General features: G+C 43.7%; 1 protein-coding gene across 3 annotated transcripts in view; it reads left to right on the top strand.

The window, feature by feature from the left end:
• The window catches only part of LOC126253053 (WAS/WASL-interacting protein family member 2-like), an 89,250-nt gene that overhangs the window by 29,706 nt on the left and 33,428 nt on the right, over window positions 1-26,116 (top strand). For all 3 annotated transcript variants that reach the window (XM_049954136.1, XM_049954137.1, XM_049954138.1), the window contains exons 4-5: window positions 17,305-17,369; window positions 19,189-19,287. In XM_049954136.1, coding sequence (XP_049810093.1) covers window positions 17,305-17,369; window positions 19,189-19,287 — 164 coding nt within the window. The remainder of the gene's footprint in view (window positions 1-17,304; window positions 17,370-19,188; window positions 19,288-26,116) is intronic.

Raw genomic sequence — 26,116 nt, 5'->3', positions numbered from 1 at the left:
TCAACTGCGGAGAGCACCATTTACGTTGCTCACCAGACTGCAGGATTTTACAGAAAGAGAGGAAAATTGTGGAATGTAAGACCCTGGACCGACTGACCTACACTGAGGCTAAGAGGAAATTTGAGTGCCTACATCCTGTGGCTATGACCACTCTTACGCCGCCACTACGAGAACAGTTGTTGCCCCATCAGTTCCTCGCATTCCTGTTGCCTCTCAGAACCAGAAGACTACACCTGCCCCCTTGATGGTGGCGGTGTGGGGGGGGGGGGGGGGGGGCACTTCCCTCCCTGTTGCTCCCACACCACCTACTTCAAGAGCAACATTTCCCCCCCCCCCCTCCCCCCCCTGCCCCACTTTTGAGCCAGAAAAGTGTAAGTCTGCTAGTCGGAAAGATGACACTCATCCTCAGTCCTGGAGACTGAATCAGTGAAGTCCTTCCAGCCAGGGGAAACCCAAGGAGCAGCGAGAGAAATCCAAAAATAAGGTCCCCATGACTAAGGGAATTGTGGTGGTACCCACACCTCCGCTACCTACAAGCACTGCATCTGCGGATGAGGTGGAGATTTGGGTGTCCGCCGAGGACCTAGATCTCACCGGACCCTCAGACACAATGGATATAGACTGCTCAGGTAAAACGTTGGTGGCAGCAGGTGACCCTGAGGCGTAAATTGCCTCATTGAATGTTCCATGCCTTTCCAGTCTCACGATGATGTCATCCTCCAGTGGAATTGCGGCAGTTTTTTACACCACCTGGCTGAACTACGGCAACTGTTAAGCTTTACACCTGCTTTCTGCATTGCCCTCCAGGAAACCTAATTCCCGGCAATGTGGACCCCTGCCCTCAGCAACTATAAGGGATACTACAGGGGTCACCGTTGACTCTGCCCCACACGGTAACATCGATGTGATGGTTGAGCAGGTGACTTCACAATAGATTCTGTGGCATAAAACACAATTCCTTGCTCTTTAGGGTGCCACCCCAGCCCCCCGCCCTCCCTGAAAGGCAGTCCCTTGGTGGTTGCTGGAAGTCACTGCAGTGATTAAGGAGTGTTGGTGAGCTCCACAGCAGCATAAGTGGCACCCTTCCCTAGAGCACTACATAGCCTTGAAACGGCTTCGTGCCTGTGTTCACCAACTTATCAAACGACGGAAGCAGGAGTGTTGGGAGAGATATGTCCCGACCATTGGGTGCCATATGTCACCTTCCCAAGTCTGGGCGAGGATCAAATGTGTTATCGAGTACCGATGCAAACGCGATTGCCGAGCACTTTGCTAAGCACTATGCTGGAGCCCCTGCATCAAAGAACTACCCCCCAGCCCTTCGCACCCTCAGATGGCAGATGGAAAGGAAAGACCTCTCATTCACTATACGCCTCAGTGAACCCTATAACACCCCATTTACAAAGTGGGAGCTCCTCAGTGCCCTTGCACAATGCCAAAACACAGCTCCTGGGCCAGATCAGATCCACAGTCACATGGTTAAATATCTCTCATCGGACCACAAGGGACATCAACTCATCATCTTCAACCGGATCTGGTGCGATGGCGTCTTTCCATTGCAATGGCAGGAGAGCACCATCATTCCAGTGCTCAAACCTGGTAAAAACCCGCTTTATGTGGATAGATATCGGCCCATCAGCCTCACCAACGTTCTTTGTAAGCTTCTGAAACGTGTGGTGTGTTGGCAGTTGGGTTGGGTCCTGGAGTCACGTGGCCTACTGGCTCCATGTCAGGATGGCTTCCACCAGGGTTGCTCTACCACTGATAATATTGTGTCCTTCAAGTCAGCCATCTGAACAGCCTTTTCCAGACGCGAACACCTGGTTGCCGTCTTTTTTGATGTACGAAAAGGGTATGACACCACCTGGCGATGACATATCCTTGCCACATTATACGAGTGTAGTCTCAGAGGCCCGTGCCCAATTTTTATCAAAAATTTCCTGTCACTTCGTACTTTCTGTGTCCCATGTTGGTGCCTCCCGTAGTTCCCCCCATATCCCAGAGAATAGTGTCCTGCAGGGCTCTGTATTGAGTGTATCTCTATTTTTAGTAGCCATTAATGGTCTAGCAGCAGCTGTAGGGCTGTCCGTCTCACCTTCTCTGTATGCAGACGACTTCTGCATTTCTTACTGCTCCACAAGTAATGGTGTTGCTGAGCAGTGCATACAGGGAGCCATGTACAAGGCGCAGTCATAGGCTCTAGCCCACGGTTTCTAGTGTTTGGCCGCAAAGTCGTATGTTATGCACTTCTGTTGCCATCGTACCATTCATCCGGAACCAGAACTTTACCTTAATGTCGATGCAATCACTGAAGTGGAGACCTATCGATTCTTAGGACTGGTTTTTGACACCCGATTGTCCTGGCTTCCCCACCTCCATCAGGTTAAGCAGAAGTGCTGGCAGCACCTCGATTCCCTCCATTGCCTAATCAGCACCAACGGGGGTGCAAATTGCTCTACACTGCTGCAGCTCTACAGAGCCATTGTTCAATCCCGCCTTGACTATGGGAGTCTGGTTTATGGTTTGGCATCACCCTCAGCGTTGCGTTTACTCGACCCAGTACACCACTGTGACATTCGCCTAGCAACAGGAGCTTTTAGGACAAGTCCGGTGACCAGCGTCTTGGTGGAGGGCGGAGTCCCTCCATTGCAGGTTAGGCATGTGCAATTGCTCTCCAGTTATGTTGCACACGTTCATAGTTCCCCTGTGCACCTGAATCTCTGTCTCCTTTTCCCACCCACAGCGGTTCATCTCCCTCACCGGCAGCCCAGGTCAGGGCTTCCAATTGCAGTTCATGTCTGATGCCTTCTCTCCGAACTGGAGTCCTTGCCTTTACCACCTATACTTGACATTTATTCAAGTACACCTCCATGGTGTACACCTAGACCGCGGCATCGCCTGGACGTTTCACGTGGCCTTAAGGACTTAGTGAACCCTGTGGCTCTCTGCTACCACTTCCTCTCGATTCTTGACATGTACCAAGCCAATGAACTGTATTACACCAACAGCTTGATGGCTGATGCTTACATCAGCTTTGCGTATGTCCATGGAGGACGTATAGAACATCATTCCTTGCCCAGTGGCTGCAGTGTTTTCACTACCGAGCTGGTGGTTATATCTCGTGCTCTTGAGCACATCCGTTCATGCCCTGGGGAGTCGTTTCTTCTGTGTACTGACTTCTTGAGCAGCCTACAAGCTGTCGACCAGTGCTACCCTCGTCATCCTTTGATAGCGACCATCCAGGAGTCCATCTATGTCGTGGAACGGTCCAGTCATTCAGTGGTGTTTGTGTGGACCCCAGGTCACATCGGATCCCAGGCAATGAACTTGCCGACAGGCTGGTCAAACAGGATACACAGAAACCGCTTATGGAGATCGGCTTCTCTGCAATTGACCTGCGTTTAGTATTACACCGCAAGGTTTTGCAGCTTTGAGAGACAAAATGGCATAACCTCAGCACACACAACAAAATCGCGTGCCATTAAAGAGACTACAAATGTGTGGCAGTACTCCATGCGGGACTCGTGCAGGGAATCTGTAGTTATGTGTTGGCTCCGCATTGGCCACGCTCGGGTGACACACGGCTACGTTCTGCACCGTGATGACCTTCCTCAGTGTCGGTGCAGCACCCAGCTGACAGTGGCCCATATCTTGATGGGCTGTCCTTTGGCTGCTCTGCGATGGACTCTTCAGTTACCGGAATCGTTGCCATTAATTTTAGCTGACAACACCTCATCGGCTAATTTAGCTTTACGTTTGATACCTGGCAGTGGGTTTTATCATTGTATATAAGGTTTCGCATATGTCCTTTGTCCCTTTGTGTTCTCCACTCTAATGCTTTTAGGGGTGGATATTTTAATGAGTGGCAGAGTGGCTGGCTTTTCCTTTTTATTCTCATGGTTGGCCAGCCACGGTCATCTGCTCTCTTGTTTTTAACCCTTCTACTTTTTTCTTGCTTTTCTCTGTGGTTATTTTTCCTGTTTTGTCCATTGTAGTGTTGGTTGTCCTGTTGTTCTTCTAGTTCTCCCTTTCTCCTATTATAGTGCTGTAAGTCTCCTTTCTTTTCTTCTTTCCCTTGTATAATTATTTTACCAAGAACAACCGATGACCTCGCAGTTTGGTCCTTACCCTTCCCTCCCCCCCTCTCACCCCTCCGCCCCTCCCTCACCCACCCTCTTTTAAACCAACCAACCACAAGGTTTTGAAGATTGTAAGTGCTCCGGTTCCTATTGGTTCATTAGGAAGGTATCACTCTATATCAAAGGAAGATACTGAAGCTGTGGAACACATTTTTAGTTCCTTAAGACTTTGGACCTTTCCCATACATTTTGGAACCATTTAAAATGCTTGGAAAATGAGTCTCTTACTCATCTTTCAAAACTAAAATTATGTTAAATAAGGCTAGGTTTTTATTTTTATGAGCCTGTTACGTGATAATGTGGTAATAAAACAGGTGTTATGTATGACAAAAATTTCAGTTGTTTATAAAACCTGTTCAACCTAAAGGTGAAAGCTCTCCTTTTCAGGGAATGTAGAACTGTATGGTACTAATCAACAGAAAAAAAAAAAAAAAAATTTTATGGATTGGCATTTTTGGAAAAAAAAATTTTCCACAAATTATGAAAAATGTTCAGAACTCTATATAGAGTCGAAATGCAGTGTTTCTTTGTAATAATAACGCAATTATCTTACAAATAAAAAAAAATCTAGAACGGTTCCAGAGATACAGAAATTTATAATTTTTTCCAAAATTGGAGCAGAAATTTTTTGGAGAAAACAAAAAAAAAATACATGTTCCTTACTTAGTCCTTTATTTTAACATATGCTAAATTTGATAACATCTGAGACTATGAAGGTAAGAGTTTTTCGTAGCCTGCCTGAATTAATGTCTATGCCGTGTGCTGCAAATTGCATAACATTGGTTATACGTGCGATAGGTTCTTCAGGCATATTAATTTTTCTAGAGACATCATTTTGCTCCTTTTCTTCTACTTCATTTCATCCTGATCACCTGAAGTAAAAGTGGAGTGAGTTGACAAAGTCATTACTTCAGATGTAGTCAGTCATCTGCACTACATGAAATGTTTTTCATTTGAATTAATTCAGCAATTGCTGCTGCTTTTTCTTGAGCTTCAATGGCCGAAAAAGTGTCTTGTTCTTGACCTACAAACACCACTTTTTTTAAGCACTTGGCAACAGTTTCGGGCTTTATTTCCCTTACTGTTAGTCAATCCAGTTTACTGCATCTAGGACAGAAACAGACTGCATAAGAGCAAATGCACTTTTGGCTTCTTCAGCACTAAGAATAAGAGACTGCACCAATAGTAGCCTATAACAGGACTTAAATGTGTAAATAAACACCTAGTCCATGGGTTTGTGAGGTTGGTTGAACTTGGTGGGAACCAAGCCAGTGACACATTTGATAACTTGATTTCTATGTGTTAGGTTGCAGTGTCTAGGAAAATGAGATCTTCATGGTGTACTTTTTTAATTTTGGCAGTGAAAGAGCCCAATTATTCTTCCATAAGACTGCTCACCATCCATGGCCTTTTATCGCTTCATCGTGTGACTGCTAGCTTACTGGCATGTATGTTTTCGAAACAATGTGGTTTTGTCACCTTTCCAATCACCAATGGCTTTTCCATTTCACCTAATGTGTTTCCACACGTTAGTACAGTGAGCATTTCTTTGGGCATATTTCTGCCTGTGTATTTTTCACTTGGAATTGCTAGAGATTTTGAAGGCAGTGTGTGATGAAACAGTCCCATTTCATCAGCATTGAGCATGTCTTTCGGGTCATAATTTGCAGTTATGTTGTACAGTATTGTCCTCCATTATGTTGCTGCACTTCCCTGTACATCCTTAGCATCCTCACATATTTCATTCCACACGATGTGCCTAGCACTGAAACTGTCCAGCCATCCTGTGGGTGCCTTAAACTCTATTTTCAAGCTCTTCAAGGACTTCCAGAGCCTTACTCTGCAACATGGGTCCAGATGAAGGCAAGTTTTTTGCCTACGCACTTTCAAACAGTTCCCAAACTATCTCGGTAATTTCTTCCTTTCCCATCTTGTTTATGTTTCTTTTCATTTGACCATTCCCTTTCCCCCATTCATTCTATCTCTTATCCATGTTTCTTAAGCTATCATAACTTGTGTGTTACCAAATTTGAAATGCATAATTTCTTCACGTGTAGAGAGTTTGTCTCTTTCACTCGCCTTGCGATTACCGTAATCTTTTCATTAAGTGTTACTGACATACACTTTTTGTTTGACATTATGTTATCACTTAAAGTGCTACTAGCTGACTGAAATTGGCAGCAAATAATACAGGTAGTGCATTTATTTGGAATGCTTGACCTTGTTGAGTAAAACCATTGCTTAATGGAGCAATCCCCACCTGTTTCACTGCACAGATTGCACCATTGTGGTGATAGGGGCACAGTAATGTTCCAGTGTGCACCCATCTGTGTCATTTATGAGAATCTAGAAACAGTGACAAACAGAGCACTTGCCAACCATTTTCTTTGATGTACCGACACTGTGTGTAACATGTCTGTTGTTGCACAGAATGGTGTGGTTTGATGTCCACACCCTCAGCACCGCACTGTGCCCAACCTCTTTTCTTGGTTTTGCGCCATGTAACGGCATTGTCTAGTCTTTACAGTTTTTTAGTTAAAAATGGGTTCCTTGTAGAGTCGTGAATAACTAATGTATACTGTAATAACGTGCTACTGTATAAGCTCTTTTTCACATTATGCAATGAATTACTAATTACGACTTAAAATTAGCATTCTGTTTACATGTTGTATGAAAAAAAATTAGCATATAAAAGTGTATTGTGTTGGGACTGAAATACTTATACAGTTTGAGCAGATTTCTGAATTATACACATTGTGCTTTGATCAAGTTTTACTTTATATTGTTTCAGTTTTGTTTTTGTTTGGTATTTATGGTTTGTTTCTATTAATGAATTCTTCTGTTAACGATACAGAGAAAAGTTCCATACTTATGACTGGAAATACAGCTAAAATTTACGGGGGTAGACTGCTGCTCACCAGATAGGAGATGTTGAGTGACAGACAGGCATGTTTAAGAGAAGGCTGCTGGATATTGTGAGGCTACAGGAACACACACACACACACACACACACACACACACACACACACACGTATTCACAGATGCACAACTCACCCACACATAGCCACAGTCATCTTTGGACACTGAGGCTCAACTGCAGTGATCAGTATATCAGCTGGGACAGACAGTGGAGTTACAAAAGACAAAAGAAGGATTTGGGGGGGGGGGGGGGGTAGGAGCCATGGCTAGCTGGGTAGGCGATTGGGGGAGAGGGAGGGGGGGAGATTCCGTAGTTTGGCCTGTGAGTGTGTGCCAGGACTTGGCAGGGAAAGTTGGAGGGCTGCAAGGATCAGCATCCGGAGGCTGTGCCAGGGGATAGAGGAGAGAACTAGAGAAAGGGATAAGGCTACGTAGATACTCTTGTATTATAGAAGATGTGTGCAGGGAAGGGGATAGAGGCATATGAAGGACAAGGACGTGCAAAGATTGAGGCTAGATGGGTTACAGGAACTAAGGATATGTTGCAGGGAAAGTTTCCAGGTGCATATTTCAGAAAAAGCTGGTGTTGATGGGAAGAATCCAGATGGCAAACTGTGTTACACAGCTTGCTCCCTGACTGGATGGCCAGGTGTCTCCTTGCCACAGTTTGCAATGGCCATTCATATGAGCAGACAGATTGTTGGTGGTCATGCCCATGTAAAATGCTGCGCTGTAGTTGCATCTAAGGCAGCCATGCCCTTGATGGGGTACGAAATATTGTAACAGGCCTTTACTAGGCAGTAGTGAGATGTTGTCTTCCATCTCAGTCTTTCAGAGTTACATGAGCTGTGGGAAAAGGGATTGAGAGCAGGGGTGGAATATTTACAGACACTGATATTGTATGGGTTGTGTGAGCAGTGGGATATCACTGGGCAGGGAGAGATGGGGAGGATAGTGCTGAACATATTTCCCATTTTAGGGTACAGCGAGAGGTCATAGAAACTATGGTGGAGAATGCAGTTCAGCCTTGTATGATACTGACTCATGATGGGGGCAGTCCTTTGTGGTCAGTCGGTGGTTATGTGGGGAATAGTAGATGACTGGGAACACAAAGCACAGAAGATTTGTTTGTGGACAAGATGTGGGGGTGGGGATCTGTCACTGAAGGCCTCAGAGAGATCTGCAGCATACTTAGAGGGGGCTGATCTTCATTGCAGACACAATGGCCATGGGTAACAAGGCAGTATGGTATGGACTTCACAGTGTGTAGTCAGTGGTAGCTGTGGAAGTATAAATATTATTGGTAGTTGGTAACTGGTAGCTCTGATGTGGTCAAAGGTGCTGGTCCAGACAGCTGTCAATTAGAGGTTGATGTCAAGAAAGATGGCATGGTAGGCTAAGGAGGGCCAGGTGAAGTGAATGGGGTAAAAGACATTGAGTTTCTAAAGGATTGTGGACAGGATAAGGTTTCTAGCAGAAGTAATAGTGGGTGAGAATGTCATTGGTCATGCTGACCAGTAAGGAGGTTGTAAGTTTGAAGTCATTTGGGCACTGAGAGAAGTAGTGTACAGTGGTGGCAAGGTCATGTACATTGGAGATTTTGATATAAAGGAATGTGGCATCAACAATGACAGGCGGTGTGTCTGGTGGTAAAGGAAGATAAAGGAAGAGTACTTCCTGGAAGAGTCAGACAACCTACACCTCACATAGTGACCACAATGAGAAAATTCAAGAAACTGGAGCTAATATAGAGGCTTCCCAACAATCGTTCATGAATGGAACAGGGAAGGGTGATCAGTTAGTGGTACAGAAGTGCTTTCCACCACATACCATCAGGTGGCTTGCAGAGTATTGATGTAAAAGTAGATAACTGTAAGTATGGAGAGCTGCTAGAGGAAATGGTTACTGTCTTTTATATAGGAGGGTAACTTACAGGTAACAGGCTGAAAATGTTGGCTCACAAGGCAAATACCTTTTTGTGTGGTCACAGTGCTGGGCCTTGTAGGTGGATGTGGTCGACAGCTGGTGGAGCCCCTCAGCCATGTGCTGTCTGTGGTTCAAAACAACAGTGATGGACCTTATGTCACCTTATAGGTGTATAAAATCAGGATCAGTGTTCAGGTGGCAGATAGTGATTCTATCACATCTGCAGAAAGAATTACAATCCACTACCTAAAAACTGAAAATGAACTTGTACCCCTACCTGCTGACAAAGGTGCCACCAATGTTGTTATGAATGTCAATGACTACCTGGCCCACCTGTGTGACTTAGTATTCTACAAGCACTGCCCCAATGACACCATTCCAGAAATTCAGTGTCATCTCCAATCCCCCCTGTAATCCCTGAGCCTATCCTAGAATCTCTCCTCACCTTCACAACTCCCCCCTCTCCTACCTTCTACACGCTGCCTAAAATACATAAACCTGACCTCCCAAGACACTCTATTGTGGCCACATACTGCAACTCCACATAGACACACTCTGTCTTTTTGGACCAAAACCTTTGTGTATTACCTTAACCTACCCTCCAATATAAAAGACTCTTGACTGTTTCCTCTACATACTCTCCACAGTTCCTGTCCCTTTATCATGTGGCATCCTGCTCATTACTGTCGAGGCCAACCCCCTCACCATGGATGTCCCCAATGCCTTTGACTCTGCCACCGTTGTTACCTCTGCCAAGGACGCCTGCAGGTTACCGGAGGTGACACAGTGTTCTATTCCTTTGCAAGGTGTCGTTTCTGTGCTGCGGCGGAAGTATATGCAATTGTGGGAGGAGGAATGGCTGGCGGTGAGGGAAAATAAGCTGCGGTTGGTGAAACCCACCATCCAGCCGTGGTGTTCCTCCTGCCGGTCACCTAGGCGTGAAGAAGTGACCCTTACACGTCTTCGTATAGGGCACTGTCCTCTTACGCATGCCTTCTTACTACGGCGAGAGGAACCCCCTCTGTGTGATGCCTGTGGCGTACGAATCACTGTACGCCACATTTTAGTTGAGTGTGATTTATATCGTTTTGTCAGGGCGGAAATTAATATTAGTGGGGATCTGCCCTCGATTTTAGCCGATGACGAGGCGAGTGTCAAGAAAGTTTTAAGGTACTGTGATGTTTCTGGGCTTCGGCCAAAAATTTTAGGTTGGAATTTTTAGTGTGTTGCCGAGTGGCTTACCACTCCTTTTTTATTCTTGTAATAGGCCAGTTCCAAACATGTGCTATGTGTTTCATTTTAACCCCTTCCCCTCCATTCTCTTGCAGTTCTCCTCATTATGTGCTGCTTTCCTCTTTGCTACTGTTGACGTGCAAACTGCCTCTGTAGACTTTCACCTATAATTTTAGTCCTATTTTTGCACTTGCTGCATTTTCGTGACACTCGTCCGTTGTTGTTTCCATTCGGGCGCTAAAGACTACACTGTTGAGCACCCATAACACCATATCCATCCATCCAGAACCTATAGATATTGTACCCCCTGTTCAGCCCCATAAGTGGCCTTAATTTCCACCTCATAATTGGTGTCATTGGTACCTCCACCCACATCAGATGTACCACCCACTAACAATACCTTCATTTTGACAGCTGGCACCCATGTTTATCACATCTGCAGTGACAAGTGGTCCCTTTCCAAATATGCTCTGATTCTCACTTACACTTTCACAGACTGAAATTATGCTCTCATCTTGTCTCCTGCACCTTGTCTCACTAGCCACAAAGGAATGCCCCTCTTTCTATTCAATACCACCAAGAACTGAAGCAACTGAATCACAGTTTCCTCCATGGTTTTGACAACTCTCACCTTATTCTGAAATGAGAAATAACATCCTTACTATTCTCCCCACCCCTCACAAAGTGGTATTCTGCCATCCACACAACCCCTGCGGGTCCGGGTATTAGAATAGGCCCGAGGTATTACTGCCTGTCGTAAGAGGTGACTAAAAGGAGTCTCACACATTTCGGCCTGTATGTGATGGTCCCCTGTAAGTTATGACCTCAATTTTTCAAAATTTTCCCTAAGAGTGAGCCAATTGGGGAAGGGCGCTTTACGTGGTGCATCATGTCCATTGCTCCTTGAGATCTTTAGCCCACTTGTTGTCATCGCACTGCAGTCCAGCTCATTCTCCATCTCTTGGGCAAGGACGCCTTCCTGGGTGCGTTTTTCACCATGCACTATGCAGTGTCACTTTTTGCAGTGACTATGACCATAGACTTCTTGCACCTCATATCCAGCATGGTAGCCAGTCCATTGTGGTGTGGGGCCGCCATGTAAACTGTTGGTTGTAGCTGCCTGACAACACAGGGATATCTCTGCTGATGCCTGCGCTGTTATGTGAAGGAGTAGATGGCTGCCACCCTGGGGCATCGGGACTCCCAGCAATGCCCCAATGACACCATTCCAGAAATTCAGTGTCATGTCCAATCCTCCCTGTAATCCTGCCAGGGGGCCTTCCCTGCAGCTGGATGGCGCCTTTGGGGAGGGCCCCTAGATGCAGTGTACCATATCATCACTTGCTGGTGATCAAACACCATCAGTCTCTAAGCGTTCAAAGTCTCAGTACAATGCTAGGACGTATGCTCCTAAAACATTCTCCTCCCTGGCCACACCATGGGAGGAACGCCAGGCTAAGGATGGCAGCGAGAACTGATGGGGACTCCTTTGTTTCGATGAAGACACAGTTTTTTGTAAAGCATTTGGAGGACAAGTTTAGGGATGTGGAGGGCTTGTCCAAAACGCAATCTGTGTCAAACTTGATAAAAACAACATCCTCTGCCTAGTCACGGACATTACTTGCTTCGAGGGTGACACCTTACCTGAAAAGGTCAAGGTGATAGTCTACTGCTGTGATGTCAAGCCATATATCCCTCCCCCGATGTGGTGTTTTAAGTTCGGCTATATGTCTTCACACTGTACTTCCAGCAGCACATCCCAATAGTCTATATGTCCCACCTCCCATCTGTGTCAGCTGTGGAGAGCATCATTCACCTTGCTTGCCGGACTACAGGATTTTACAGAAACAGAGGAAAAGAGTGGAATACAAGACCCTGCGCCAACTGACCTACACTGAGGCTCAGAGAAAATATGAGTGCCTACATCCTGTGGCTATGACCACCTCATATGCCGCTGCTATGAGAACAGTTGTAGCCCCATCAGTTCCACGAATTCCAGTCGGCTTTCAGAGCCAGAAGGCTTCACCTGCCCTCTTGACAGTGGAGGCACTTCCCCCGCTGTTGCTCCTGCACCACTTACTTCGGGAGCACTGCCCCCCCCCCACCCCCCCCCCCCCAAACATCAGGTACATCAGTCCACACTTCTCAGCTGGAGAAGTGCAAGTCTTCTTTGGCTCCTGTCGCCAGAAGGGGTCCCTTGGATCACTCTTTTCCCAGGTTTCTGCTAATGGGAAAGATGAGACCCGCCAGTGGCTAAAGTGCCCAAAAGCAGCTGGTCGTAGGCTTTCACGATCCTCCTCAGTCCCAGAGACTGAATCAGTGAAGCCCTCCCAGCCAGAGAAATCCAAGGAGCAGCAAGAAAAGCCCAAAAAGAAGACCCCTAAGACCAAGGAATTACAGTGGCACCCACACCACTGCTACATACAAGCTCTGCGTCTGGGGATAAGGTGGAGATTCTAGTGTCCGCTGAAGACCTAGGTCTCGCCGGACGCTGAGACACAATGGATATTGACTGCTCAGGCAATATGTCGGTGGCAGCAGGTGACCCTGAGTTGTAAACTGCCTCATTGAAAAAAACTGTGCCTCTTCAAACCCCTCTTGAAGCTGTGGCTATCAGAATAAGGATGACATAGGAAATAACTGTCTGCAACATATATCTTCCTCCAGATGGTGCAGTACCCCTGAATGTATTAGCTGCATTGATTGATCAAATCCCTAAACCTTTCCTACTTCTGGGAGATTTTAATGCCCATAACCCCATATGGGGTGGCACCATGCTTACTGGCCGACAGAGAGATGTCAAAACTTCACTGTCTCAGTTCGACCTCTGCCTCTTAGGTACTGGGGCCGCCACACATTTCAGTGTGGCTCGTGGTAGTTACTCGGCCATTGATTTATCCATTTACAGCCCAGGACTTCTCCCATTTATTCACTGGAGAGCACATGACGACTTGTGTGGTAGTGACCACTTCCCCACCTTCCTTTCACTGCCCCTGCATCAGGCCTATGGATGCCTGTCCACATGGGCTTTAAACGAGAGAGATTGGGAAACTTTCACCTCTGCAGTCACCATTGACTCTCCCCCACACTTTAACATCAATGTGATGGTTGAACAGCTGACTACAACAATTGTTAACTGCGGCGGAAAACATGAACGTCACTCTTTGGGGCCACCTGACAAAAGGCGGTTTCTCGGTGGTCACCAGAAGTCGCTGAGGCAATTACAGAACGTCCGTGAGCTCTACAGCAGCATAAGCGGCACCCTCTCCTGGAGCACCTCACAGCCTTTAAACGGCTCTGTGCCCGCATTCGCCAGCTTATCAAAAGATGGAAGCAGGAGTGTTGGAAAGATAAGTCTCGACCATTGGGTGCCATACGTCACCTTCCCATGACTGGACAAAGATCAGACGTCTTTTTGGGTACCAGACCCCAACAGGTGTCCCTGGCATTAACATACATGGCGTGTTATCTACCGACACAAACGCGATTGCCGAGCTATTTGCTGAGCACTATGCTCCAGCCTCTGCATCAGAGAACTACCCCCCCAGCCCTTCGCACCCTCAGACGGCAGATGGAAAGGAAAGTCCTCTCATTCACTACACGCCACAGTGAACCGTATAACGCCCCATTTACAGAGTGGGAGCTCCTCAGTGCCCTTGCACATTGCCCCGACACAGCTTTTGATTTACAAAAAGTGTTTGACACCACCTGGCGATGACATATCCTTGCCACATTATATGAGTGGAGTCTCAGAGGCCCGTGCCTGATTTTTATCAAAAATTTCCTGTCACTTCGTACTTTCCGTGTCCATGTTGGTGCCTCCTGTAGTTCCCCCCATATCCAAGAGAATAGTGTCCCGCAGGGCTTCGTATTGAGTGTATCTCTATTTTTAGTAGCCATTAATGGTCTAGCAGCAGCTGTAGGGCCGTCCGTCTCACCTTCTCTGTATGCAGACAACTTCTGCATTTCGTACTGCTCCACCAGTAATGGTGTTGCTGAGCAGCGCATACAGGGAGCCATGTACAAGGCGCACTCATAGGCTCTAGCCCACGGTTTCTAGTGTTTGGCCGCAAAGTCGTATGTTATGCACTTCTGTTGCCATCGTACCATTCATCCGGAACCAGAACTTTACCTTAATGACGATGCAATCACTGAAGTGGAGACATATCGATTCATAGGACTGGTTTTTGACGCCCAATTGTCTTGGCTTCCCCACCTCCGTCAGCTTAAGCGGAAGTGGTGGCAGCACCTCAATGCCCTCCATTGCCTGATCAGCACCAACGGGGGTGCAAATTACTCTACACTGCTGCAGCTCTACAGAGCCATTGTTCAATCCCGCCTTGACTATGGGAGTCTGGTTTATGGTTCAACGGTGCCCTCAGCGTTGCATTTACTCGACCCAGTACACCACTGTGGCATTCGCTTAGCGACAGGAGCTTTTAAGAAGAGTCCAGTGACCAGCGTCCTGGTGGAGGGCGGAGTCCCTCCATTGCAGGTTAGGTGTGCGCAGTTGCTCTCTAGTTACGTTGCACACGTTCGTAGTTCCCCTGCGCATCCGAATCACTGTCTCCTTTTCCCACCCACTTCGGTTCATCTCCCTCATCAGTGGCGCAGGTCAGGGCTTCCCATTGCTGTTCGTGTCCGATCCCTTCTCTACGAACTGGTGTCCATGCCTTTACCATTCATGAACACCTCCATGATGTACACCTAGGCCGCGGCATCGCCTGGACCCTTCACATTGCCCTAAGGACTCAGTTAATGCTGCGACACTCTGCTGTCACTTCCTCTCGATTCGCGACATGTACCGGGCCATTAAGTGGTTTACACCGATGGCTGATGGTCACATTTTCTTTTCCTATGTTCATGGAGGACATATAGAACAGCACTCCTTGCCAGATGGCTGCAGTGTCTTCACTGCAGAGCTGTGGCCATATCTTGTGCTCTTGAGAACATCTGCTCATGTCCAGGCTAGTCATTTCTGCAGTGTACTGACTCCTTGAGCAGCCTACAAGCTATCAACCAGTGCTACACTCATCATCCTTTGGTAGCGACCGTCCAGAAGTCCATCTATGCCCTGGAATGGTCCAGTCACTCAGTGGTGTTTGTGTGGACCCCAGGTCACTTCGGAATCCCAGGTGACGAACTTGCTGACAGGCTGGCCAAATAGGCTACACGGAAACCACTTGTGGAGATCGGCGTCTCTGGAACTGACCTGCGTTCATTATTACACTGCATAGCGGCTTTGGGAGACAGAATGGCATAACCTCAGTACACACAACAAGCTGCTTGCCATTAAGGAAACTACGAATGTGTGGAAGACCTCCATGCGTGCCTCTCGCAGGGCTCTGTGGTTTTCTGTCGGCTCCACATTGCCCATATGTGGTTGATGCATGGTTACCTCCTCCGTCTCGAGGACGCACCTCAGCGTCGCTGTGGCTCACGAATGACGGTTGTCCATCTCTTGCTGGACTGCCCACTTTTAGCCGCTCTGTGGCAGACGTTTAACTTTCCCACCACCCTACCTTTGGTGTTGTGTGACAATGTCTCAACAGCGACTTAAGTTTTACATTTTATTCGTGAGGGTGAGTTTTATCATTTGCTCTAAGTTTTAGCATATGTCCCTTGTCCCTGTGTGTCCTGCACCCTAGTATTTTCAGTGTGGAGGTTTTAATGTGTTGCAGAGAGGCCTGCTTTTCCTTTTTATCCTCATGGTCAGCCAGCCATGGTAACCTGCTTTCTTGTTTTAACCTCTTCTACCTGTTTCTTGTGTCTTTGTGGTTTTCTTGTCCCCTTTTGTCCATTTAAGTGTTTGTTGCCCTTCAGTCGTTGTTGTGGTTTTTCCTTTCATTCTGTTTTGTGTTGTAAGTCTCATTGTCTTATTCTCACCCTTGTGGCATTGTTTCCTTCGGAACAAGGGACCAATGACCTCGTAGTTTGGTCCCTTCCCCCCCTCTTTTAAACCAACCAGCCAACCAACCACCCACACAACCTATGCAATATTTATTCCTGTCCCTGTTTCACCCCTGTTCCATACCCCATTCCCGAGGGTTCAGATCCATGTAAAAGACAGATACAGGACACATTGCATATATCTATCCACTACCACCTACTGCAGTCCTCTCACAATATTTCCTACCCATCAAAGGCAGGGCCTTCAGTAAAAGCAATCTTATGACGTGTCAACTTAGCTGCGAGCATTGTTCAGCATTCTATGTGGGCATAACCACTAACAAGCTGTCTGTCCACATGAATGGCCGTAACTGTGGCTAAGAGACAACTGGACCACTCAATTTTTGAGCATGCTGTGAAACACATGTACTAGACTTAAACAACTGCTTCGCAGCCTGTGCCATCTGGATTCTTCCCACCAACACTAGCTTTTTTGATATGTGCAATTGGAAACTTTTAGTGCAACATAACCTTCGTTCCTTCATTCTTGCAACCTCCCTTGCCTCAGCCTTTACTAGTCCCTGTCCTTCATCTGCCTCTGTCCCCTTCCCTGCTCTTACTCTGGCCCCGCACATGTCTTCTATTCCCCCAGTGAACCTGCATAACCCTTTATCTTTCCCTGCTTGTCTTCTCTCGCTCCCCTCCCCCCTCCCCTCCCCCAACCCCACCCCTTTCCAGTACATCCTCCCAATGCTATATCTAAAGGCCCACCAACCTATCCATACCACATCCCTGCAGGCTTCCACAGACAGCACGACAGCATCTTCCCCCACCCCTACTCTTGTATCTCTCCCCAGCCCATGTTTCTTTGTATCCCCATCACCCAACCCAGCAGAGATCAGTGAATATTAACACATATTGCTTGCATTGGAGATATTTGTGTGGTAAATTCTGTGGTAAATCAACAAATTATTTAGCAGTTGAAAATAAGCTTTGGCTATTTAGGAGAGCTGCCAAACTGAACTTGTTTGTTTAAAGTCAGTTGTTAACTATGTGACATATGGTTACTGATCTCAAGGGCTTTACCCATTGTTTCCTAAGCCCAAGATATAAGATCTAAAGAAGTAAACATTTTGTATGTGTGTTATATGTCTGGCTTTGTATTTACAATTTGAATTGAAGAATTGTGTTGTTCTAGGAGACACAGGCAGTGCATTACAAAACATGACTCAGTCAAGACATTCTCCACCTGCCAGCAATGCTGTAAGTACTCCACACATTTTTTTTTCTAGGTTCTAGGATAGTGTTTTTTAGAGGTACTGCATTAGGCATTATTTAGATACCATAGACAGTCAAAGCTTTCCTACTGGTACTTTAGATCATGTTTTGTAGCCATCACTATAACATGTGTATTTCATTTATTGTCTTTACATCAGAGCAGTTAATGATTTCACTTTGTACCTCTGCAACATGTAAAGTCTATTTATAGTGTTTGTACTTCACATACATTTTAATCAGTGCCATATGCAAGTTTTGTTATATGTCTTTTCATATTACAATTTCTCTGCATTGCTGCTCCCATTTAGCATTAGATCATGTCAGTCAGATATGTATCCATCCAGGCTGCTCTGACACCTCCTCCTTCATTTTTGTCTACCCTTGCCCTAAATACAGGTGGGGCTGGGGCCAGAGTGACCTCCCCATCCTTTTTAACCTTCCCCGACCTATCCTCTCTCCTCCCTGACATTGGAAGCAAAGTTCTGAAAGTAGGTTGTTGTTGTCTTTTACATTTACGTATGCGTGTTGACAGTACTACACATTTCATCCTGTAAAGGAAAATACTGGCAGCAATTCCATCCCATAACTTATTAGTAAACTAGAATATCAGACAGACAGTCATAAACCTTAGAGTGCACCATTCTTTGAGTCCTGAGCTTCTGTTCCATTACAATCTTAACAACAAATAACAAAGGCAGACTTAACAAACATTACCAACAAAAAGTATATCATACTAAAATGGAACCTAAATGGGTTCAAAGCAATGCGGAGTAGCTGAAGCTGCTAGGGCAAGTTAGGTCATTGCACAAGTAAGGTCAATGCAGCATGATTGATTTCTTGTAGTGTCCGTCTGGTTTTGAGTAGTACTTCATTTATAATTACCTTCATGTTTACAAAAGGTTAAAATCATACCATTTCTTTCTTTTTCTCTGAGCAGCCCATGGTCTGTTCTTTTGGCAAAATTTTAATGTTTATATACTCTCAAACAACTACCGTCTATACTGTGAGACATCATGCCTTATTCATTAATATTAAAACAAAACAGTTGACAATTATTAGTACGTCTTCACATGAAACTGCTTTCTGTTCATACCTCTTACTATGCATATGTTAGTCAAGTGAGCAGTTGCATTGTTTATTATTGTGCTGATTTTCCTTCTTCAAATTGACTGTATGATGACTCCAATTTATCTTTTACTACACAGTACAAAAATTTTAAAACTACTTATTAATCTTGGTGCTTAGTAAATGAATTGGTATTTGATGTTTATGGATATTAAGTTGTTTGGAGGACACAGCTAGTTAAATATAAGACTGCATTTATATGTCCAGTAGTAGTATTTCCCACCAGTGAATGTTGGAGCATTTTATCATAGTAACAGACAATTTCCAATTTGACAGGAAAATGTCTTTCTTAAATCAAAGTTAAATTAGATTCAGCTCATGGATCTGGCTGACCATCACACTGACAAAGTAGTGCATGTCTCTTTCTCTATGGATATACAAGCAAATTCCACAGGCAAATGCCTTTGTCATGACTACCTTGATCAACATTACTAGATGAAGGCTTGTGCGGAAGAAGTCATTGGTTCTATTCCCCCTCCCTCCTGTACTGTGTTGTAATAATAAACATTTGTAAAGGAAAAAGACACAAATACTATGAGAGTTTTCTCTCAATAAGCTTCCCGGCCCAGTATGACAAAATTTTTGGTGTGTGTGTGTGTGTGTGTGTGTGTGTGTGTGTGTGTGGCGGGGGGGGGGGGGGGACTGTAATAACTGGTTTTGTTTAATTTTTTATTTTCAGAGACAGGATTCCGACAGGCGTCCGTATCCTTATGACATTAAAAACAGGGGTCCACCGCCACAACCTCCACCTCCATCTCAGAAGCCATCAATGCCAACAGTAAGAAAATTTATCATATGGAAAATAATATGCAATAAAATTTACAGTTTTATGGGCAGACTTTTTTGTCAATTTTCGTATGCCATTACTTTGTAAACATTTCATAATTATAAAGTTGGAGAGGCTATAAGTGGAGTTTTTAGTACAGTAGTGGTGGTTAGCTTTGCATGGCAGAGAAAGGGCACTGATTAAGGATGTTAAATGCAAGGAGAGAGCTGCCGCATGACAACTAACATAACAAAAGATTGAGCACCTTATTTTTGTATTGGCTTTTTTTTCCTCTCACCATCCTTATTTGTGTAATTCTGGTCACATCATACTGGTCAATTTCTGTGTTGTCATAGGTCATGTAAAACCCTTTAAACATTTGGGTTTGTAGCATGAGGGGGTACTAGAGAACTTAAATCCCAACAGAAGATTTTTTTGAGATACGTTACTTCGTGTATACAGAGACAAAACATAATTTGGTTAAGTTTTTGTACAGGTCCATTTGTGAATTAACTCTTTCCAGCATAAAAGTATTATTGATACATGAAAGTGAATATGATTGATACATCATCACTTCATTGTGCTATGTCTGCTGATACCTTCATAATCGTTTCATTTCTATTATTTTTGTACTATGTTTATAGAACTCATACTATTACGATAATTGTTGTTATGTGATTAAAGAGCTAACTTTTTAGTGGACTTAGTACTTCATGCTGTGGACTTCATTGCACATTTCTTCAACACTTTGCTGATTATTCACATGCAAGCAAAAGTTTTATGTTTAAATTTGTTTATTGTTAACTTTTCGTTGTAATGTGCAGCTTATGTTCATACGTGAGTATTTTCTTTCTTTGAGTTAGTGATAATTTTGTGAGTGCAAAATATTAAAATTTTCATGTAACTGAAATAAAATTGTATAAGTGCAAAAATATAAATTTTGGCTTTCGTCATTCATGTCAGACAGTTCATTTCATAAACTGCTCAAAAAAGTTTTGCACATCTCATGACGCACATAGTTTGCATTTTTTTGACTAGAAACCTCTTTTAATCACAGGAAATTGAGTTCAGGCACCTGCTTTGAAATTGTCAGTACAGTTAAGTAGATATAATGTGTCTATAATAGAAAACATGATAATGCTAATTAAGTACACTGTTCAGTCAGTTACCATGTCTCGAAGGGTTATTTCCAGCCTAGACCGCACACACACATTAGTTGTGGAAGTTGCTTGCCAGATTGGTATATGCCACCGTGTTGTCATCCATCCATCCATTACCGAAGACATGAAACATTGGAGACTTTCCTCATAATGTGACCCACAGTCAACGATACCAACTAGTGACTGTAACCTGCAAATTATGGTTCACAAGAACGCCAAATAGGATCCACAGAACAGTGTACTGCCTTTTTTATGGCAATTTGGACAAACCCATCCCAACTGTAGTATGCGAAGGAGATAGTGAAGGCAACACCTGGAATGGAAGTCAGATTGATGTTGTCAGGTTCTTTCCACTGACAAGTGCAGGATTTGTGGATCATCAGATGATCACTGAAGAAGAAAGTGGAGGTGACTTGATAAAAATGCATATCTGGGGCATACAGCGTCATTGGTTCAGCATTGACTTGGGTCAGTCATGTTTCAGACTGTTATCATTTACGGCTTTCTGATGCCTCTTATCGACATTTAAGTTAATTTAAGGACTGTACAATTTGGGGATAGAATCTTCCAAATTAGTGAGTAGCCCTACAGTCAGCATTCCATTGGCAAGGTATCGTTTTCAACACAATAATGTACGAGGGCAGTTCAATAAGTAATGCAACACATTTTTTTTCTCGGCCAATTTTGGTTGAAAAAACCAGAAATTTCTTGTGGAATATTTTCAAACATTCCCGCTTCGTCTCGTATAGTTTCATTGACTTCCGACAGGTGGCAGCGCTGTACGGAGCTGTTAAAATGGCGTCTGTAACGGATGTGCGTTGCAAACAACGGGCAGTGATCGAGTTTCTTTTGGCGGAAAACCAGGGCATCTCAGATATTCATAGGCACTTGCAGAATGTCTACGGTGATCTGGCAGTGGACGAAAGCACGGTGAGTCGTTGGGCAAAGCGTGTGTCATCATCGCCGCAAGGTCAAGCAAGACTGTCTGATCTCCCGCGTGCGGGCCGGCTGTGCACAGCTGTGACTCCTGCAATGGCGGAGCGCGCGAACACACTCGTTCGAGATGATCGACAGATCACCATCAAACAACTCAGTGCTCAACTTGACATCTCTGTTGGTAGTGCTGTCACAATTGTTCACCAGTTGGGATATTCAAAGGTTTGTTCCCGCTGGGTCCCTCGTTGTCTAACCGAACACCATAAAGAGCAAAGGAGAACCATCTGTGCGGAATTGCTTGCTCGTCATGTGGCTGAGGGTGACAATTTCTTGTCAAAGATTGTTACAGGCGATGAAACATGGGTTCATCACTTCGAACCTGAAACAAAACGGCAATCAATGGAGTGGCGCCACACCCACTCCCCTACCAAGAAAAAGTTTAAAGCCATACCCTCAGCCGGTAAAGTCATGGTTACAGTCTTCTGGGACGCTGAAGGGGTTATTCTGTTTGATGTCCTTCCCCATGGTCAAACGATCAACTCTGAAGTGTATTGTGCTACTCTTCAGAAATTGAAGAAACGACTTCAGCGTGTTCGTAGGCACAAAAATCAGAACGAACTTCTCCTTCTTCATGACAACGCAAGACCTCACACAAGTCTTCGCACCCGAGAGGAGCTCACAAAACTGCAGTGGACTGTTCTTCCTCATGCACCCTACAGCCCCGATCTCGCACCGTCGGATTTCCATATGTTTGGCCCAATGAAGGACGCAATCCGTGGGACGCACTACGCGGATGATGAAGAAGTTATTGATGCAGTACGACGTTGGCTCCGACATCGACCAGTGGAATGGTACTGTGCAGGCATACAGGCCCTCATTTCAAGGTGGCATAAGGCCGTAGCATTGAATGGAGATTACGTTGAAAAATAGTGTTGTGTAGCTAAAAGATTGGGGAATAACCTGGTGTATTTCAATGCTGAAGAAAACAACCCCTGTTTCAGAAAAAAAATGTGTTGCATTACTTATTGAACTGCCCTCGTATGTGCACTCTGTACCTGTCTTATGAACATTTTCCTCTGGAGGCAAGATTCACATGAGTGGAATGGCCTATGGTAACTGTTGACATAAACCCTACTGAGCACTGAAGAAAATATGTTTTTAAAAGTTTACATGAAAGCTGCTAATTATTTAATGTTGCCTGGTGTATTTATTGTGACACACAGTGTAATCCAATGAGAACAAATTCTCCCTTGTGTATAAAATAACATTGCCGCATGGATCACATCAAGCTGGATAATGAAGGTGGCTTGTGAAAAAAGGCAAAGCCTGAAACTAGGTAAAGCCAAAACAAGTCACCCAACATTATACAATTAGCAGTGTTAGTGTAAACTTTTAAAAATTTCTTTTCTTCAGTATTTGAGAGCTGCAAGATGTGACATACTGAAAACATTTATACCAATGGAGCATGTTTTTGATACAGGAAAAATTGAAGAGTACCATCACAGGGATCATCCTCACACACTGGTTGATTTTAGGAAAGCCACCTAATGAATGGGACATGCTGGAGCAATGATGTATTGTGAAAAGTGTGTACACTGCATTCTAATGAGATCCAAGCATGGGGTGAGCAACATGGTATTGAATGCTACCCAGCAGATGATTTTGATTTCACTGATATGCACATTCAGATATAACCCACTGGAATGTTTTATCAGGCGTTTAGCCTCCATTTAAGATGATTGTATATAATTCTGAAGAATAAAACAGATTGCTTAACAGCACATTGATTAACTTAAGAACATTTTTGAATGTATTTCGCATTAGGTAATCAGAACTCTTGAATGGCTAAGATTCATTTCTATGAGTTTCGTCAACACTCAGCTTGTGCATATGACAGAAATCTGCTGTGACAAGCATTTCTGTTACGTGGGACATCACTCTGATGTGAAAAAGTGATTCATCATTATATATCTTTCTTCTGAAATTCCATTACAGAGAAGTCTATCAAGGTATTCCAGAAAGATTGCATTATTAGCTTCCGAAAATGTAGGTTTCTTCTCCAGAAGAAAGAGGAATTCATTGGGAGAGGTTGAAAAGGGGAGATGGGGCACTCGGACCCCAAATTAATTGAGCCCCACCTGTTTGGTGGAATGCTGGGACTTAATGACAGCCAGGTCTGTCATTCTTATAACATAGCTTTTATAATTCTAAATCATTAACATACACAGGAAGGATATTCAGAACCACAGCAAGCATAGCCCCCTCATACAATTTTGAGAATGTAATAAAATACTGCAAGAACAGAATATCACCAAATTATAGTCTGCAAATAATATCTATTAAAAAACAACGTACAGTGGAACATTGATTATCCAAACATCATTCAACCGAATGACCACATAACTGAAATGGTACTCAGTTGTATGTGTAACCATTTGCTCTCTGTTACAATCATTTTGACATTGTAATCATGTCAGAGACAGCAAAGGACTTGGAAGAGCAGTTGAACAGAATGGACAGTGTCTTGAAAGGAGGGTATAAGATGAACATCAACAAAAGCAAATGAGGATAGTGGAATGTAGTCGAATTAAGTCAGGTGATGGTGAGGGAATTAGATTAGGCAATGAGACACTTAAAGTAGTAAAGGAGTTTTGCTATTTGGGGAGCAAAATAACTGATGATGGTCGAAGTAGAGAAAATATAAAATGCAGACTGGCAATGGCAAGGAAAGTGTTTCTCAAGAAGAGAAATTTGTTAACATAGATTTAACTGTCAGGAAGTTGTTTCTGAAAGTATTTGTATGAAGTGTAGCCTTGTATGGAAGTGAAACATGGTCGATAAATAGTTTGAACAAGAAGAGAATAGAAGCTTTCGAAATGTGGTGCTACAGAAGAATGCTGAAGATTAGATGGGTAGATCACATAACTAATGAGGAGGTATTGAATAGAATTGGGGAGGAGAGGAGTTTGTGGCACAACTTGACTAGAAGAAGGGATCGGTTGGTAGGACATGTTCTGAGGCATTAAGGGATGACCAATTTAGTATTGGAGGGCAGCGTGGAGGGTTAAAATCATAGAGGGAGACCAAGAGATGAATACGCTAAGCAGATTCAGAAGGATGTAGGCTGCAGTAAGTACTGGGAGATGAAGAAGCTTGCACAGGATAGAGTAGCATGGAGAGCTGCATCTAACCAGTTCATACTGAAGACCACAGAAACAACAACAACAACAACATACAATCATTTGTCTCAACTTTGTCATGTAAAGTAAACTTGCGATATAAAATGCCTGAAGGTAAACATGTTGTCATTTCTATGAAAGAGAAATATAAAATTAGTAAACGATTAGAGGAATGTAAATCTGCAAGCAATTTATCTAATACGTTCAAGGTTGCTAAGTCGGCAATTCCAGATATAAAAATCAGAAGACGAGCATCACAAACTCTGAATCTAAGCTTGATTCTACTGATGGGTTAACAAGTCACAAAACTATGAAGCACACCATGAAAACAGATGGGCAGTTTCCTCTTAAATCATACAGGTCAAATGTTCTTAAGTTTGCTGAAAAGATATAAGTCAAAGTTCCACATGATACCTTTCCAAAACTACAATATTTTGATTTTCTGATGATTTGTTAAAATGCTACAGACCTATCTAAATGAGAGTATTTGTGAAAATGTTGTAACGAAAGGGAAAATTGAAAAATTATAATAAAGAAACCAAAAACAATAGAGATCTGAATTTCTTATCAATAAATACTTTGTTCCCAATACCCTGAGACATGATTAAAACATACACGCTATGAAAATTAATAACTTTTGTGATTTTAAAAATTATGTTTTGAAAATATGAATAGTGACAGTATGTTAACTGTCTTGAGAAATGATAAAGTGGAAGGACTGCTAACTTTCAGCTATGAAATTAATGCATTAAATTCTTAAACTGTCAAAATATTTGTACATAAAGATTACAGAATCTGAAATTTTTTGGTTATTTAGAAATTATTTTCTCCAAAACCCCTATCCTAAATGTTCTAAAAAATTCCATGATAAGTCAGTTGGTCATTGTACTTAGGGAATGTATAATCAGAGTGGGCAACACTTGTCTGTATAAAATGTGATAAGTTTTTTAGGTAGACCTAGCTCTACTCTCGAGGTAAAAAAAAAAAAAAATCATTGACACTTAAATATTTAAATTTATTGCTGATTACATTGAGTAAATGTCATGCAAAACTGATATTTCTGAATCAAAGTAATTACTTTATAATGTTATAAGTGAGTGGGAAAACAATTCATAATTTTGTTTGAAAGCATTTTATAACAAAAAGGTGGTACAGAATATTTATACCCATTTTTATTTTTTATGATATTATTCACAAATTATTATTGTCTTCTGTCATGATTTTATTTATTCATGACAGTCCATGAACTAAGATTACCTATAATGTAACAGTCAACATTGCACTGTTGAAAAGAGTTCATTTGTTGCTTTCATGTGCTTTTCGTTGAACTTGTATATGAACTTATTTGCACACGGACAAGGATGATCCAACGTGGAGCAGTACATGGGAGATGGGAATTGCACACTGATCTTTTGATGATAGCATTAGCAGGGCCATGAGGTATCATAAAGGAGACAGTTATATCTTGCAGCTCACGAGAGACACTTATTATCTGTCCCACCCATCACTGATTGTCAAACACACAAGAAATGAAGTGATTCACTACAAAGTCTTTTAATATATGCT

This window comes from Schistocerca nitens, chromosome 4 (genome assembly GCF_023898315.1).
Source record: "Schistocerca nitens isolate TAMUIC-IGC-003100 chromosome 4, iqSchNite1.1, whole genome shotgun sequence".
Classification (NCBI taxonomy): Eukaryota; Metazoa; Arthropoda; class Insecta; order Orthoptera; family Acrididae; genus Schistocerca; species Schistocerca nitens.
The sequence above is the reverse complement of the archived record's forward strand: the minus strand, read 5'-3'. Positions and strand labels throughout refer to the sequence as shown.